At 37.2% G+C, this 18,311-nt stretch overlaps 2 protein-coding genes across 3 annotated transcripts in view; one reads left to right on the top strand and one right to left on the bottom strand.

Annotated features, from left to right (window-relative positions):
- CDH12 (cadherin 12) overlaps nucleotides 1–18,311 on the top strand; it is a 1,430,569-nt gene that overhangs the window by 463,696 nt on the left and 948,562 nt on the right. The gene's annotated exons all lie outside the window — the stretch shown is intronic.
- On the bottom strand, nucleotides 15,002–15,733 carry LOC122749326 (eukaryotic translation initiation factor 6-like). The gene is given in 1 exon segment (XM_043995648.1): nucleotides 15,002–15,733. A coding segment is annotated over 1 exon segment (732 nt).

The following is an 18,311-nucleotide window of genomic DNA, read 5'->3' as shown; positions in this document are numbered from 1 at the left end:
TACTGGAATATTTTGCCATTTCCTTCTCCAGCTCATTTTACAGATGAGGAAACTAAGATAAACAGAGTTAAAGGACTTGCCTAGGGTCACAGGGCTAGTACATGTCTGAGACCAAATTTGAACTCAGGAAGATGGGTCTTTCTGACTTTAGGCCTAGCACTCTATCCACTATGTCAACTAGCTTGCTTCTCTCTCTCTCTCTCTGTTTGTGTGTGTGTGTGTGTGTGTGTGTGTGTGTGTGTGTATGTATGTAAATATCTCTATTATAGGGCAGGAAGAAGGAACACAAGTAGAAATACTTAAATTTATGGAGCAGGGTGGTATTAGCAGTACTCTAGTGTTAATAATGTGTTGTTATCTTTGTTCCACTAAAGGAGGACAGGACTTGTATTGTGACTACAGCTAATAGTGGTGTTGGCATCTCTTCCTCTTTATCATTTTAGGTGAATTGTGAGATTTCCTGGGGTTTCTAGCTATGAGATGGAAGCCTCAAGTAGTTACAGAAAAACACTATTTTATTTTATAGCTTGTGATAAGATTTGACAGGTTACCAATTAGGTCTCAGATAAATCTCAGTACACTGTGGCCAGGCATAGATAAATGTACACTACTTTGAGGAGGCTCTGTATGTGTCTTCTCTCTCTCCCTCTCCCTCTCCCTCTCCCTCTCTCTCTTGATGAGGAGTTCCCTGTTATCTTGCCATTGGTCTGCTCTCTGAGGGAAGAGTAAAAATTGCCAAATGGTTTGAATAGGATGGGAAGGTCAAGAAAGATGGGAATAAAGTTTCAGATTGGAAAGACAAAATCAAAACAGAATAAAAGAATTGAGAGAACAAGGACAAGAAAGAAGGATTATAAAGCATAAGAATAGTTTTAAAGACTACAGATAAAAACTAGGTATATAGAAGAAGAAAAATTGGGGAGGACAAAGAAGCAAGATATCCTGGAACAGGAAATGTTATACAAAATTACATTCATGATTATTATAAGATGATGCTTAATGTCTACCTTTCTACTTTAAAATAATGTTACATTTTCTTATGAGGAATCAAATGGGGTTGTCAATGGGACTGACAGTTAAGTAATAACATTTTCAGATAATGACTATATCAGATATGCATGTAAATGATAGGAGTGTTGAGAAGCTGTATAGCAAGACCTAGGAAAGTGAGGCATAAGGTTCAGAAGAAGTAAGATATGATTTGGCCTGATAAAGTGAAAACTAATACAGTTACAGGAGTTACACCAATCAAAAGAGAAAAGAAAGGGGCAGCTATATGGCACAGTGGTTAAAGCACCGGCCCTGGATTCAGGAGTATCTGAGTTCAAATCCAGCCTCAGAAACTAGACACTTACTAGCTGTGTGACCCTGGGCAAGTCACTTAACCCCCACTGCCTGCAAATAAACAAACAAAAACAAAAGAGGAAAGAAAGTATATGCTTAATGATAATTTAAGAATGCCACAAGAAGGATAATGTGGTATGTTTTTTAAAATATTAAAATATAGAAAAAATTGTTCTGTGAGTTCTGGGCCTTTAAAATTAAGTGTGCAATGAAATAATAGCTCTATACCTTCTTATCTGTGCCTACAGGTTGTATATTACATTATACATAAAACATTAAGGAAAAATAGGTGCTAAAAGAATAGAAAGACAAATTATTAATGACTTGTAAGCACAGATTTGTTAGGAAAGGTAAAGATCTACCAGACAAAAGAATCCTTGTGATTAGCTAATGGAATAACTTTCAACATGAGTAAAAGTGCTCTCCCTTTTGACATTTAAAGCAAAGCTGGCATATGGTTTGGGGAAAAATGTAGTAATATAAAGATTATTTAGCACATCATGTCTAAATTGAGTACATAAAGATCCTGGGTCATTCTTGCTTCTTCATTGCTTTATATAAACATAACTGTTCTTCTTCTAGGTGACCACAGGCTGCAATAAAAGAGGCAAAATATCTAGAAGGGAGTTGATAATCCTGTTGCACCCTTTGCTGGTCAGACCACATCTGCAATATTGTATTTAGTTCTAGGTACCACGTTTTTTTAAAATCCCACTTATAAGGTCACCAGGTACTCCAATTGGTTTTGACTCAATGACCGTCATCAACATCTCGTTCCCTTCCCTTCCATAAGCTCATCATTGTGGAATTTGCTTTGGATTTGGTGCACACACCTCATCATTACCCTCAGGTACTTCTGTAGCTCTGATTGGAGGATGGAACAAAAAACTCCATTCATAGTCTCCCTTTGTAGAGGGCTCAAAATACTAGCCATACATTCATTTTCCAACCAGCTGCTCTTCTTGATTTGACTTCACCTGGGCTAGGTACCATCTGGTACTCCCTGCACCGCCCTCTCCCCCCCCCCCCACACACACACTTCAGCTTCTCATTTGTATTATCTTTCCCCAATAGACTGTAAGGTTGTTGAGGTCTGGGGCTTTTATTTGTATCTTCAGTGCTTAGGACAGTGCCTGGTATATAAGAGTTGCAAAATAAAAGTTATCCTCTCCTAAGAATGTACAAAGGAGAATCACCAGGATAGAGAAGGGCTTTGAAATTGTGATTCATGAAATTCAGTTGAAGGAACTAGATTTTCTACTCCAGAAAAGATAGGATTTAAGAAGGCCATGATAGCTGTTTTCAAGTATTGAAGGGCAGCCAGTCTGAAAAGTCTAGTAACTTGTCTTGTTTGACCTCAGAGGACAAAATTAAGATTAATGGTAGAAGCTGCAGAGTTAGAATTATTTGGGGATTTTGGAAGGAATAAAAAAGCCTTCCTAAAAAAACCCTTCACTCTTCCCTCATTAAGAAAATAGACTAATTCATGCATACATACATACATAAATACATACATACGGAATACACTGATTCTGGAGGTAATAAGTGTCCTCACTAAAATCTTCATGTAAAGGCTAGATAGCAACTTCTCAATTATCTTATAGAGGTTATCCTGGTTTAGGTATGAGTTTGAATACATTTTCTTTACTCAGATTGTTTCCTCTAAAACTAAAGGAAAGGGGGATAATAATATTGTAATTATAAAATTTGAAATGTTGGAGAATCCATCTATTGGAAGACCACACTGAATAAGATTTTTCAAAAGCAAGTTTCTCTTCTCTCATTTCAGGAATATTAGTATTATGAATATTTTCATTCCTCTCGTGATGGTGAAAAAGCACCATTAGCATTCACAAAACAATATTGAGAATACACAACTATGAGTTGCAATCATATAAATTCCAAAGCAAACTTGAACAACTTATTGTACTTTTCCATCTACCTTTGGACAAAACTTTTAAATGTATATTTGGCCATTCGTGACTTTTTATCACTAATACCATTTAATCTTCCTGGGCTTTTTTCAATCAACATATAAAAAAACACTTTGCAGTTATTTAGTAAAGTCAGTCTACAATAGTTTTATAAGAAAAGTGGTAGACAGGACACTAAATGCTAGTTCTCGATCTGCAACTAACTCGCTTAGTGATAGTCAACCTTTCTGAGCTTCAGTTTTTGGTGTGTTAACTGAAAGAATTGACCTAGAGAATTTCTCCTTTCTGCTTCTGGAGTTTATTAAGTGAATGTTTACTGTCACATTAAATTATCGCTACAGTTTTGTTATCTTAAGGGAACAAATTTTAAATACTCTGGGAAGCAAATGAAAAAAAAATTAATGTGAAGGTTTTTTCCTATCCCTATAGTACTTAAAGGATAAGTTTAAGGTACACAAAATAGCAAATTACCTAAAAGTATTCAATAGTACTTAATTCAGGTAAAAAAAAAAAGCACGCAGGACCTCTTATGTACCAGTCACTGTGCTAAGTGCTAGATAAGTCACTTATCTTCAGCTTTCCTCAATATCCTTATCTGTAAAATGGAAATAATTATAGCACTTACCTTTAGGATAGTTGTGAGGATCAAATGAGAAGATCAACGTAAAGCATTTACAATAGTGTCTGGCATGTTAGATGATAATTATAAAGAAAGATGAATATCAAACTCTGTCCTCAATTATTATTTATTTGATTATTGATCAATGGTCTGATATCATCTAGATGAGAAACAAGATGTAAAGCAAAAGGGAATAGAATAATTGTATTCCCTTAGGGCCACAAGGAAGAGATGGCACAATTCATAGCTTACAAAAACAAATGTCCTGGGTAGAGAATGAAAAAATTCAATAGTGAGGTTTTTTTTCAGAGAGGTAGCCAAGTCCAATGTGCGCTCGCTCTCTCTCTCTCTCTCTCTCTCTCTCTCTCTCTCTCTCTCTCTCTCTCTCTCTCTCTTTTTAGTGTGGCAATTGGGGTTAAGTGACTTGCCTAGGGTCACACAGCTAGTAAGTGTTAAGTGTCTGAGGCCGGATTTGAACTCAGGTACTCCTGATTCCAGGGCCGGTGCTCTATCCACTGCGCCACCTAGCTGCCCCCAACTCTCTCTTATTAACACTATTTACTTGGGGTGATATTGTCCATGTTACATAACTGTATCATTTATCATAGCCTAGTTCCATTTGAAATAATTTGCTAAATTAGATAATGATTTTGTAAAGGGAATTGTTGGGTTTCTTTTGAGTGTGTGTGTGCACACATGCACCAGTATGTATATATGTATGTATGTATGATTGAGGTGATGAATGGTAATGATATCTATTTAAGGCACTGTGGATCTTTTAATGTTGTTATACAGAAGCTAAGTACTGCATCTTGAATTCTTATCCTCTGTGACTCAGTATGATTCCGTTTCAGTCTTCATCATTGTTTCTGAACAAGGTAAGAGAAGGATTTGCAGTGTAGTTTGGTGGAAGAGTTTTAAAATAATAATGCATTACTACTAAATGGCCTTTGCATACTGAATTTCTACTTGTGCAATCAAATTTTAACAGAGTAGATTTGAAATGAAATAATTAGATTTCTATTTAGAATTGAAACTACTGGTGAGTTATCTTTGGTAAAAAAAATATTTCAACATCCTTTTTCCCAAATCACATCTGAATTGTCATTAGAAAACTTTCTTGATCCTCTTGGTTTAATGAATGTCTTCATAACCTCCTTTTATTTATTTTATTGTCTCTAAAGGTTTTCTTCCATAGTTATCTTCACTAGTCAGCAAATATGTATATATGTGTGCATGTACACATAGCGTACATATACATATATGCATGTATGTGTGCATACATATGTGTATATACATGTAAGCTCATAGACATTTACATAGATATCTCACATACAAATTCTCTGCTTTAAGAAAGCTTTTCCTTTGGAAATAAATGGTACTAGTAATCTTTAAGGTTTTATAGATTGTATATAAATGATTTAAAACTTTTTTTCTTTTCCTTTTAAATCTCCTTTATCTACTACATAGCTGAAAGGTAAAGGGGGGAGGAGCAGACAAAGATTAGTGTCAGGATTTGCTTGAGGACTTACTTAGCTGTCAGTTTCACTACTTTTCTGTATTAGACTTATGTCAAATCATGTTAAAATTTAACACTGTGATTTTACATGGTTCTTTGTTATAAAGCAATTTTCAATAAATTATATCAACCACAACTCTAATGTTCATTACACATGTCTTTTGCTCCTTTCAGTGAATCTTTTTTATGATGGACATCATTTCAAAATAGTTTATTGATATGAATAAAAAAAAGCCAAAGAAATTTGAGCTTTCAAAAACTTCTGCCTTACAAAAAAATTCTAATGCCCAAAATTGTACATGGAAAATTATACAAGTACAGAAATTAACTGAACAAAACATGTCTGTGAGTTTCAGAAATTCACGGAAATATTAAAACATTTTGTTCTGAAATTCAAAGGTTGCATTACTCTATCTGAGTTCAAGTGTGTGTGAGTGTGTGTGTGTGTGTGTGTGTGTGTGTGTGTGTGTGCATGAGAGCGAGTGAGCAAGAGATAAAAAAAAGAGATATGCTGGAATTTGTAAATTTTATGTTCTCTGTAATCTTAAATGATCTCCATTTTCAGGGAAGTATCTAAATATCTTTTTTTTTTCCTTTTTGGCAAATCTTAATGGTTAAGTGGGTAAAGGCAGGCAGGGTCCAATTTAGTCCTTCTTGGCAGCAGCCTTCCTTACTCATGGCAGCCGGGACATTGCTGAGCACCTCTCTCTTCCTCTCAGCTCAGGTGTGAGTTTCCACCCTTTCATTGATGAACTTTAGGGCTCGCTTATCCTTGGAGACCTTGAACAATTCCATGGGCCATGTCTCAGAAGGGGCAAACCCATATACCTCCCAGATCATATCTCTCACAAACATAGTGTGTTTGGTCAGGCGCCCATAGCAGTGTCGTGGCTTCGAAATGTTCTTGGTAACTTTGTGGACCTTGGTGAGGTCCATGGCCATGGAGTAGTGGATGGCCCTGGTTGTGGCCTTAACAGCAACCACAACAGAAGGAAGGAAAAAGAGTATCTAAATATCTTAATGAGATTTGGTCATCTCTAATGTATATTGCTAACTTGAAGCTGTCCAATGACTCTTTTTTTTTTTTTTTTGGATGGGGAGGGTTAAATGACTTGCCCAGGGTCACAATGCTAGTAAGTGTCAAGTGTCTGAGGCCGGATTTGAACTCAGGTCCTCCTGACTCCAAGGCCGGTGCTTTATCCACTGCACCACCTAGCTCTAGCTGCGTCCCCCACCCCCCACCCTCCAGTGACTCTTTCATATTTATTTCTGAGTTTTAAATTTCCTTTGGCTTCATTCTCCCTCACGCTCAAGTTTTTAGATACCATATATTTGATGAGTTTCCTTGCAATTGCCTCTTAATCTCTCTTCATGCTCCATTTTATTTTGACTGGCAGTGTCTTTCTGTTCCATTGCCTTGTCATAGGCACTACTATTTTTTCCCTGTTATCATTTATCAAGACTATCATTCTTTATTAGTTCTCTACCCTCACTTTCTCAACTTTTTCAAATATCCTATATTTCCTCCATTTTTGACTTCTCTCTAAAATTATTAAAACTACAACAATTTTAATAACAGTAATGAACACATTATTTTTAAATGTGTTTTTATAGAATTTTAATCATTTTTCCATATATTTCTGATTCTTTCATAGCTATTAAATATAGTTCCTTAGTATCATTTGATCAAATGTTTAGAGCTAAAAAGAACTTCGAGGGTTATCTAGTTCAGATTCTTCCTTTTACACTGCATCATGCTGCCTAACCATCATGATCCAAGGTGTTGTCAAAGTGAAATTTTTCTTCCCTGTGTTACAGTGAATAGAGAACTAAGAAAACCTGAAAAATCTATAGAAATGTAAACTCTTGTTTAATATTTTCATATTGTCATGTTTTGGTAGGTTTTGAAATTGATATTGAAATGGTCATGTGTTAAGCATATAGACTATTGAACAGATGGATGAAATAACTTTTTAAGTTATTTTGTTGGCTTACTGAAAGCATTCTCAGGACAACTGTTAACAGCATACAAGACAACATGTTTCCTTATTATTTTGATGAGTTCTGTGTCTCTCACATAGTTTCTACCATTTCTTTATATATCTTGGTTGATCACAAAATACAAATATTTGGTGGAACGATATCTACTTTCAAATATTGTTCCTAAGTTTTTATGGATCAATATTATGCCCAAGGATTTGTGTGCAAGTTTGTTCTGTATCATGACCCAGATCAAATATAATTTATTACTTTCATTTCTCCAAATTATTTCAAGGTCTGTATTTGAAGTATCGGGTTTGTTATTCTACTGTTTCATGAATGATAGGAAGTTCATGATGTATAAGTATAGCAGCTAAGTCATGACTTACTAGGCATTCAGTGACTGGTTCATTTCCCTATGTGGGAGGGGAAATAGCATTTTTACATGTTATATAAACTCAAAATATATAAAGTGAAATCAATATAATTTCAAGGATGGCATAGCACAAACCAACTGAGGGAATCACGAAGGGTCTCAACCAGAAAGTAGCATTTGAGCTTAGTATTAAAAGGAACTAGAAGACTGAGACATAGGGTACAACTTTTGAAGAGACAAATTGGCAGATGCAATATAATATTTAAGAAAAACCAATTAGTGTTAAAATGGATTATAAAAGGAAGTTTTCTTGTCCTTCCCATAAAAAAGCAGAAAGAAAAAGCGATAAAAGCCAATGTACATTGTGGCCAGAATAAAAAGTAAGAAATAGGATAGGAAAAGATGAAAAGAATACAATGAAAATGGTATAACAATTATGGTATAAAAGTAGGAAGGAAGAAATGAAATAGCATTAGTGGCATGGACCAGGGAAACAGTTTCGCACACTGAGGAGAAATGGGCCTGAACTGTGAAGGAGATTTGAGAAAAACAAATAAACAAACAAACAAACAAAAACAAGAGACAGGGTTAAAGACCAGAGATATTGAGAATCAGAGCTCACAATAGAATGAACAGAATCAAAACCAACACACACATATGCACACAAAATGCCCAACACATGACATATTACTACCTTCTAGGATTAAACACTTGTAAACTGGTTAAAAAGTTACATGGTTAAACATTGACCAGTTATCAATAATGTCTGAAGCCAGCACTTTTAGGAACTATTGAATTCAGATTATATGTTACTTTTTTTTATCTTCCACCTGTTGTCATACTGGAAGGAAGTGTTTCACTTCCTTAATTAGAAACTCTGACATGCCTCTCTGTGGCCATAAGGTCCTATCATTTCACTGCTCCCCAAGTCTCAACCTCTCTTAAATCTATCCTTTGCCCTCATCAAGACCACCAGTTCTTCTACCCCTAAGTACTTTCTCAGTCTGTTACTCTAGTTCTGACTTCATTTTCTTATTTTGAAATCTAGACCTAGTAGTTAGCTATTTCAACTCTCCAGTGACTCCCTTTTTTGAATCCATCACCCTTTGTCCTATCTTTCATTCAGTTAAGAAACTTTTAATAAGTGTCTGTAGTTTCAATAATACAGGTGTGAGAATACTGAGAGAAATGAAATGAAGTCTCTCCCCAGAAAAATGTTGTTATCGTGGAAAACAAGACATAAGAAAGGAGGATTGGCAGGAAGGGGCCTCAAGGCTAACAGGGAGGGAGTCTGGGTAAGAAAGGAGGATTGCAGGAAGGGGCTTTACAACTAAAAGCCAGGTGCCTAAAAGTAGATATAGAAGAGAACTTCAAGGCTAGTAGTCTAGTTAGTCCAAGGGTGCCAAAGGTTAAAGCTAGTTTGTACTTGCTTGCTTAATTAGCTTATGCATATTAACTGCCAGGACAATGAGAATGGCATCTCTAGGTCAGAAAGACATTCCACAGGTAAGTGAATTTTATCAACTAAGGATCATATCTTTTTTTTAACCTTTATTCTAAATAGGTTTTTTATTGTAAGAAAACAATGGCAAATGATATGCAAAGGTTTATGTACATTTCATTTAAATGCAGGGCAAAAGGGAGATATCAGTGGGAAGATAGTGTGTGTGTGTGTGTGTGTGTGTGTGTGTGTGTGTGATTGTGTATGTGTATTGGGAAAAAGGGCCTTTGCAAAAGATAGGATTTAAGTTAAATCTTGGAGAGAGCCAGAAAAAAAAAAATATACAGGCAAAGACAGAGAGCCTTCTAGGTATGTAGTAGAGTAAGGTCAAATGCAATGTAATGCTATGTTTAAGCAACAGCAAGGAAAGTAACACAGAACCAGGGGAGTAATGTACAAAAAAGACTGAAAAGATAGAAGGGGGCTAGGTTGTGAAGGTTCTCAACAGCCAAGTAAAGGACTTTATATTGATCCTAGAAGTAACAGGGCACTGTTAAAAATTACTAAATAAGGAAATAATATGGTTACATATATACTTTAGGAAGATCATTTTGATTACTTATTTGAGGATGAGCAGGAGTGGGGAAAGGACTCTTAGTCCTCAACCAGTGAAGCGAAGAGGGGAGAGACCTTTGTGATAGGATTGGGGATTAAAAAGAGTAGTTTGCTGTGGCAAAGCATGCCACTATTCTTTATGGTGTGTGCCCATTCTTGCAAGAATGTAATAAAACCTTCATATATTCACCAAAAAGGAAAGACCAGTATTTTTATTTCTGACATCTATGAAGAAGGGTTAAACTAGAGTGGAATGTGTGTTGGAGAAGAAATGGGGACATATACAAGAGATGTTGGAAACTTTGCAAAGGTAGAAATTACGAGACATGGCAACAGATTGTATATGTGGGGTAAGTATGAGAGGGAACTCGCAGTAAAAGGCCTCAATTTTTTTAACAAAGTATGAGAAGATTCTCAGATGTACATAATGTCGTCCCCATTAGAATTAAGCTCCTTACAAATATATACTATTTTGTTCTTTACTATTTTCCCAGGACCTTGTCCATAATGGGCACCACATGAATCCTTTGCTGTGGAAGGAGTCTCTTCCCACTTACATCCTTCTCATTATACCATTCAGAATCCTATGCTTATCTTATTGTTTTCCTTTCATGTTACATTGAGTTGGATTGGGCTGAGTGTGAATAATATGTTTGAATTTTTCAACCTTTTTTCCTCTGGCAATTCACACCCAAATCCCCTAGAATCATATTTTATACCTCCTTAGAAAACATGGAAAGAAGATAGGTCTTAGCTTATTACTGTTAGATCTATCATGATTCTGGCCCTGTGTTCAAACGATTTCACAAGCAGCTGTTGCTTTGGGGCAGAGTGGTCCGGGTACTCCCTTTTAAAATTTTTTTAAACTCCCTTTTCCTGACAAGAAAAGATGGAATTGATCCCTTCCAGACCGCAGCTATCTCTTCTTACTAGGTGACCCTGAGACATGACCTTCCATTTGGCCTACACACACTTGGACTATGCCCATCTCACTCAGATGGTGGAACTTTGCTTGAGGTATCTGAAGTCTGAACAGCCAAACTTGACTTGTTCTCTAATCTCAGGACAAAACATTTAAAATCCAGATATGGCCTTTTTCTTTGCTATTTTAAAGAGTTACTAATAACCATTGCTAACAAAATCATTGCCATAATATCCTCTCTGATTTATATGTCTAGAGCCTTCGAATCAAGAAACAAATACTGACTACCAGGAAAGGGGTTAGTCCCTAGAAAACATTTTTTGTTTTTTTGTTTTTGTTTTTTTTTTTTTTCATTCTGAACTTCACTCCTTTCTCAGCACAGAAATAAACATGCAAAAACTCTGTACAAAGTATTCATGATTAATTATGGATAGTTTATGAAACAATCAGGATAAAGAACCAACTTAAATAGAAATGAAAATACTGTGAAAGTACTTGTTACAAAACAGAAATGGGCTTGTGGGGCAGTATACCCTCTCAGATCTTCCCTTAGTTGTTTAAAGTGGGGGATTGCCACAAGTCCTCTCAGACTTGAGTTCCTCATCCCATCTAGTGAGGACCAGCTGCTAAAACCAACTTTGTAAACTTTGCCCCAAGAACATATACTGCAAAAGGGACCTGATTTTCATGATGCTATCCTTGCTCCTCTCCTCTCTTCTAGACATAGTCACCTAGTTCCTCTTTATCAGAACAAGATATGGATTCTGAAACTTGCAGTATATGACTGGTAAAAGTGTATGCTTTGGGAATTAAAACCATCCTTCAACTTGTTGATGTGTAAAAACCATATGCTTTACTTTGTGTGTGTTAGAGATACCTAATAGTGAAGAAAATAATTTTTTAAATCATACATCCACTTGAATATTTTGAACTCAGAGGTTAGAAGATTGTGAAATGTGCCTTCAAAGGAAAAAAAAAAAGACTCATGAGGACTATGAAGGACCATAAAGAAAACTTACTGCTTATTCAGGGAAGTAACAGTACTCTGAAAATGCAATTACATGCAATTAATTGGTTATATAATTTTAAATTAAATCTGGGTATTTGCATTAAAATCATTAGCAATGAAGGTAGAAAAAAAAAACCTGTTAACTAAAGTGGTTTGCATTATTTACGACTCAAAATGATTGAACAAGCAAATTGATTTTTCCCCTCATTGCATTCTCCAGATACTTTATAAAACATATATTCTAGCTGTTAATTATTAACTGAATATATTATGCCACTCAGTGAAATTTGTAGACACATAATCTAGGTCTAAATGAAACTATAGATACTTACAATTGAAAAGCATTACTAGAAATTGTAAATAGCTCTGACTAAACAGTTATGTGTTCTTCCCTTTATGACCAGTTGTCCTTATTTAGCATCTTTCCCTCTCTATAACCACTCAAATAGAAGCTTTTTCCCTTCACTACAAACTGCATCCATGTGATCTTTTCTAATTGATGTCTATTTGAAATCTTGATTCCTTTTGACTGTTCCTCCACTAAAGTCGAAGTGCTATTAATAAGAATCCTAGATAACTTCAACCCCTTAACTTTACCCTCTGCCACTCATTTGTTCTATATATTTTCTGATATATTCAATAATTCTTCTATGCAGAATTACTTCCCTATGTTCTCAAACATACACAGGTCTTTTCCTATTTTGAGAAAATATAGACTTGACCCTGTTGTGCTTGATAGCTAACATAGTCAACTCTTCCATTCATTGCCAAACAATGAGAACCACCCAGGGCTTTCATGACTTCCTTAAGCATTTTCTCCTTAAGCTCCTGCAATCAGGCTGCTCCCCAAGCAACTACCTAGAAATGGTGTCCTGGAGGATCAGCAATAATTTCTTTAAAAAATAAAATAGGGGCAGCTAGGTGGCGCAGTGGATAGAGCACCAGCCCTGGAGTCAGGAGTACCTGAGTTCAAATCCGGCCTCAGACACTTGACACTTACTAGCCGTGTGACCCTGGGCAAGTCACTTAACCCCAATTGCCTCACTAAAAATAAATAAAATAATAAATTAAAATAAAATAAAATAAAGGCTCAGTCTTTTTATTTCACTGATAGGAAGTACAGTGCCTCTTCATGATCCCAGTCCCAGTGCTAATTTACACAGAAACTCTGGCTCTGATTTACCCTACCTAGGCAGCTTGGTGTCCTTTCACTTCTAAAGCCCCACAATATTGATGTCAGGTTGAGTATGGACACCAAGAAGACATAGTCCATTGCAGCTCAGAAGAACCAAGCTACATGTATACATGTAGCTTAGATACATATATGTATACACACATATATACATAATATATATTCTTTTTTATTCATTATAAATGTATATAAAATGGATAGAAAGAGCAAGAGGAATTATCAAAAGAAATAGGGAGGTGATTCAGTGAAGGAGACACACTGATTAGAGATAGAAGAGCAGTATACATACACATACATAAATATCTACATATATTGCCCAGGGTTCAGTTTCTCAGGAGGTCTTATTTGCCTCAGCATAAATAGGTAATTCTAAAAAAAAAAAAAGACTCTAAAATCCCTATCTGCAGACATTTTATCTCTTCTTGAGAACTAGTTCTACATCTCCACCTACTTGCTAGACATTTTCCTTTAGATATTCTGCCATTACCACAGGCTCAGTATGTCAAAACCAAAATATGTTTACCCATTTCTCTTAATGTTAATACCATTCTCCTAATCAACCAGTGTTCAAACTTAGTCATGTTTGACTCCTTCATTCCTGATGAGTCTCCATATATTGCTTAGTTTTCCTTGAAAATATGAACTATAGGGGTGACCTTGCCTCTGATCCCCCTCGCTCCTCCGCCGCTGCCGCCTGCGTCCAGTCCCAGCCTTGTCCCCGACGTTGCCATGTCCGCGCTGGCTCCGAGACTGCTGAGCGGCCTGACGCACCCCGCCCCCTGCCTCCTACATGTTCGGCTGCCCCAGGAGGAGCTGAGCCTGGTGGACAAGACCCGCCATTATGGCCTGCTTCCTGTGCCTCCTGCGTGGTGGCTGGGTCTTAGCCCACCTGGAGAGCTACAAGATGGAGTGAAGGAGATGGCCTCCGCACCTGCCTGCGCCCCTCTGGACCATAAGCTCTTCTTCCCTGCATTCCTCCTGCAGATGCAATTTTCCATTGAGTCAATCATGATCACTTGATCTTTCCTTTGGCCTTACCAGGCTTAGTGCTGTGTGTTCTGGCCTGGACAGACAGGGACCTTCTTGCATGTTAAAATAAAGTCAGTTGAAATCTCTCTTTGAAGTCTAAAAAAAAAAAAAAGAAAGAAAAAGAAAATGTGAACTATATCTTTCATACATTCTATCCTTCCATTCCTACTAATGATATTTTTTTCAAACCGTTACCATTTAGTTCCTGGGACATTTTAATGGCCTGTAGTCTCTCACCCTTCAAGTCCATTTTATTCACTACTACCAGATCAATCTTACTGAAATACCATATTGATAGTATTACTTCCTCTTTTCATCACTATTTTTTTTTATCTTTCCCTGTATATATGTCCAGTGCTTAACAGTGCCTGGAACATAACAGGTGCTTAATAAAAAAAAAAGATTATTGACTGATTGGTCTACACTATTACCCTAAGTTCTTATCCTGGACTTAGCTCAAGCCACTGTCTGGAGTGGGCTCTCCAAGTTCTCTCCATCTGCTAATGTTTCTTCCATTAAGGCCCAATCCAAATACTTTCTTGAGACTAACAGGTGAAAACTTTTTTTCATCAAATTTCTCCAAGCACTTCCTGGATCTCTTGTTTGCATCAGTTACTGAGTATCTGTAAAGTCTCCAAGTCCCTTGAAAGCAGGGTCAAGAAGAAAGAGTCTTTCCTAGGAACTACCCTTCTTCCCCAGGGCAAGAATCCCTTTAAAAAATGTTAGGCAGCCAGGATGAGTATAGACAAGGGGCTCGTGTGCCTTTTAATGATAGAAGTACAGTGAAGGTCAAAGAGCCAAGGTGAACTCATTTAAGGCCCTTTTCCCCCCTTCCCCCCCAAACAGTAAAAATGAAGTTATAGGAGATCAGTCTTGGAAGCTTTGATGTACTCCCACCAGCCATGGTCCAGGCCCCAAATCACAGATGCTAAGACTCTCTCTGCAGGGCCTTACACCATCCATATTGGAGCTTATTCAAGAGGCCAAGCAGCAGGCGCAATAGGTAATCAATCACTCAGGTTCAATTGTGGATGAGGGAATCCCTCATGCTGGTGGCAATGGTGCTGGGTTGGGCTTCATTAAGCTTGAAGATGCTCTCTACCACTGACAGCTCTGTGCTAGTTGTGTCCAGCCCACAGAAGGCGCACCAGTCGTTGACCACTATCCCAGCTGCAATCACCTCACTTCCCCGGTTCACAGTACCAGCCACCAGTGGAACCTGGAGAAGAGAGGACAATTCATCTTGATCCTCAGTGGAAGTCTTTGGGTGCGCTAGCCCTCCCTGATTGCTGAAAACACAGTAGCTTCCTACCAGCACCTGGTCAGCCACTGTCTGTCTGAAGACTTCAACCTTGAGTACATCAGCTAGAATTTCTTCTGTCTCCCTGTCCAGGTCGGGGTGAACAAGAGCTACATAGTCATTACAGGTGGTAACATTGCCCAGTGCTGAGAGTCGTTCCTCCACCTGACCGATCTGTACTGAGTCTGGGAGACTGTTGCGGATGTGCTGCAGCTCCTGGTCTGTAGTATTGCTGGGCACCAGAAGGCCATGTCGGTTTCCCACACACATGCGCCCAATGATCCTGCAGCCGGCGATGGAAGCGTGTACCACTGGAATGGTCTCTGAAAGCTCGCCCTCAAACACACTGTAGAAGTTCTCTGAGCCGCCGATGGCCACCAAGCAATAGGTGTTGGTGAGCTTGGCGAAGCAGCCGATCTCGCAGTTGTTCTCAAAGGAGGCTCAGACCGCCATGGGGCCTGGGTTCGTCTGGTCTAGACCCAGCAGCACTGATCGATTCCCCGGCTCCCGGCTCCCTCCTCCTCCTCCTTCTTCTTCTCCTCCTGCCCCGGCTCTAGACTCTCATGCCCTGCCGCCGAGCCCGGCTCAGCAGGCAAAAGCCTTTTCATCACTATTGATGGCTTCCTATGTCATTTAACATCAGTTTCTAAATTCTTATTTGTAGTAGTGGAACTAACACTAGGAGGCAGAAGACTTAGGTTTGACATGTAGAAGTGTGAATCTGAGCAATTTACTTAATTTATTCAAGCCTTAATTTACAACTTACATGTATCTCTACAGTGGGGGTAATGCTTTTCATCTTTTAAAAAGCTGTTTTGAGAACCAAAATGAGATATTATGTAGATATGTATATATTTCAAAAGTTTCAGTGCAATTTATAGCTTTCAAAGCATAACATGAAAATTTGGGGGCACCCTATCTTTCTGTACATAAAAATAAATATGTTTTATAAATCACAAAATACTAGACAATTATAGATTCAGACATGGGGAAAGCCTGAGTTTCACTTCATTTTATTGTTTATAAAACTAAGGCTGAAATAGGTTGTGACATACCCAAATTCATACATCTAGTAAGTGTATGATACAGTATTTGAACTCAGGTCTTCCTCACATTAAGCCCAGAGAACTCTCCACTCTATCACCTAAATGATAGTATTCTTCTTATTGGTATCAGATTGGCATCAAGGTCTCTCATAGTCTGACATAATTTACCTTTTCTACTCTAACTCTTACTAAGTCTGTATTTGAAGTGTCCACTTTAGTCAAGTTCATACTGATTCAAGTGAATCCTGCTTCCATGTCTCTGTTTAAGCTATTCTATCTTTAGTATTCTTATTTTTATCTCTGACTGTTAAATCTATCCCATCCTTGCAGGCCCAAATTAAACTCCTCTACCTCTGTGAAAATTCTCTGAATCGGTTCAGGGAAGAATGATTCATTCCCTCATCCTTCAAACTCGTGGATTTTTATTGTCTTTACTACAATCTTGGCATTATAAAGCATATGATACCTTGTAATATCTCTTGTACTTTTATTTTTTGTGTTCTTACAATAATTTATTATTCACTGATTTTCATTAATTTTCTCCCTAATAAATTGTGAGAAGGGACTATGTGCTATACCAACATCATGAACCCTCCAGTAAAATGTCTTGAAGGTACCCAGCAACTATTTCTTTTTTTCCCCAGCAACTATTTCTTGATTTCATTTGAACCATAGTTCTATTAACAACCATTCTATAAGCTTTTTGACCATCTCATGAAAATATTAATGGGAAGTTGAACAGGGCAGCAGCTAAAGAACTGAAGCATTTGACCATTACAGGATGTTCAACAAGGTAGAAACACTCCAACTGTGCCAATACATTAAATGAATAAATCAGTTGCATCACTTTGGCCATTTTAATGATGGGCATGAATCACTCACTGCCTCATTGATTCAGTCAAGGTGATTGGTATTGATCGTGAAAGTTACTGAAGTCTTTGCATTACTCACCTTGGATAAAATTTGGCAGCTACAAATACATTCTGTTACAGAGGGCAATGAGGAACATATGAGGTCTTCTTTTTAAAGGAGTTAGCAGACTTGGATATAAACTGGAAAAAACACAAATTATTGTAGCTCATTAAATTAAAACAAGTCTGCATGGCATAATAGAGAATGAGCCTTGGAGTAACAACCTGGTTTTAAATCTAGCCTCTGAAACACCTCAACTCTGATCATGGGTGAGTCATCTAACTTTTAAGTGTCTCAGTAATTCTCTATAATGATAATTTATGAAGAGTTGCTGATCTTCATCTATAGAGGGAGTTTGCACACTTAGAGTTCCCTACACCCAACTTGATGAAATCTACTCTATCTGCCCTTTTACCCCCAAAAGTAGGTTTAAAGTTTGTTGGGGGTTTTTGTACATTCTAAGCTATGTTAAAAAAATATATCCCCAGTGTGCTTTTAGCAGATGGTGCATAATAATTGATAGCTGAATGATTGATTGATATGAAATTTGAAAATCTCTTCTTGACACATGACATATATTTTTAAGCAGCAAAATTCTTCTAGTGGTTTTGTTCTTTATAGGTCATGAATTGTCACATCAAAGAATTAAAGTTGCAGATCCTCCAAATAGTAATAGAGAGGCATGTAATGGGTGTGAAAAGACTTCAGCTTAAATATTAATGCTTTCTATGTTACAAATATTATTATTTATCATGACCAATTATACATTAGAAATGATGTAAAGAATATGATGCTATAAGAGACATTCATGCTCAGAAAAGGAGTGATCTGATCATGTATGTATAATACAAGTTAATAGTGCCTTGCTGTTACTCAAAAGATTTCATGACCTTGCTGGAAAAGGTCCTGCTAGTTTAAGTGGACCTCTCATGGAAAATTTTTGAGAGAACATAGAAAAGAGTTCCACAAGATACAAAGATGTGAATTAGTTGCCCATGTTCTACTATGTAGAAATATTTTCATTGATGAGACCAGAGACCCTTCAAAGTTAGAAAATTTATATTAGTATCATG

The sequence above is a fragment of the Dromiciops gliroides genome, chromosome 1 (assembly GCF_019393635.1).
Source record: "Dromiciops gliroides isolate mDroGli1 chromosome 1, mDroGli1.pri, whole genome shotgun sequence".
Classification (NCBI taxonomy): Eukaryota; Metazoa; Chordata; class Mammalia; order Microbiotheria; family Microbiotheriidae; genus Dromiciops; species Dromiciops gliroides.
The sequence above is the reverse complement of the archived record's forward strand: the minus strand, read 5'-3'. Positions and strand labels throughout refer to the sequence as shown.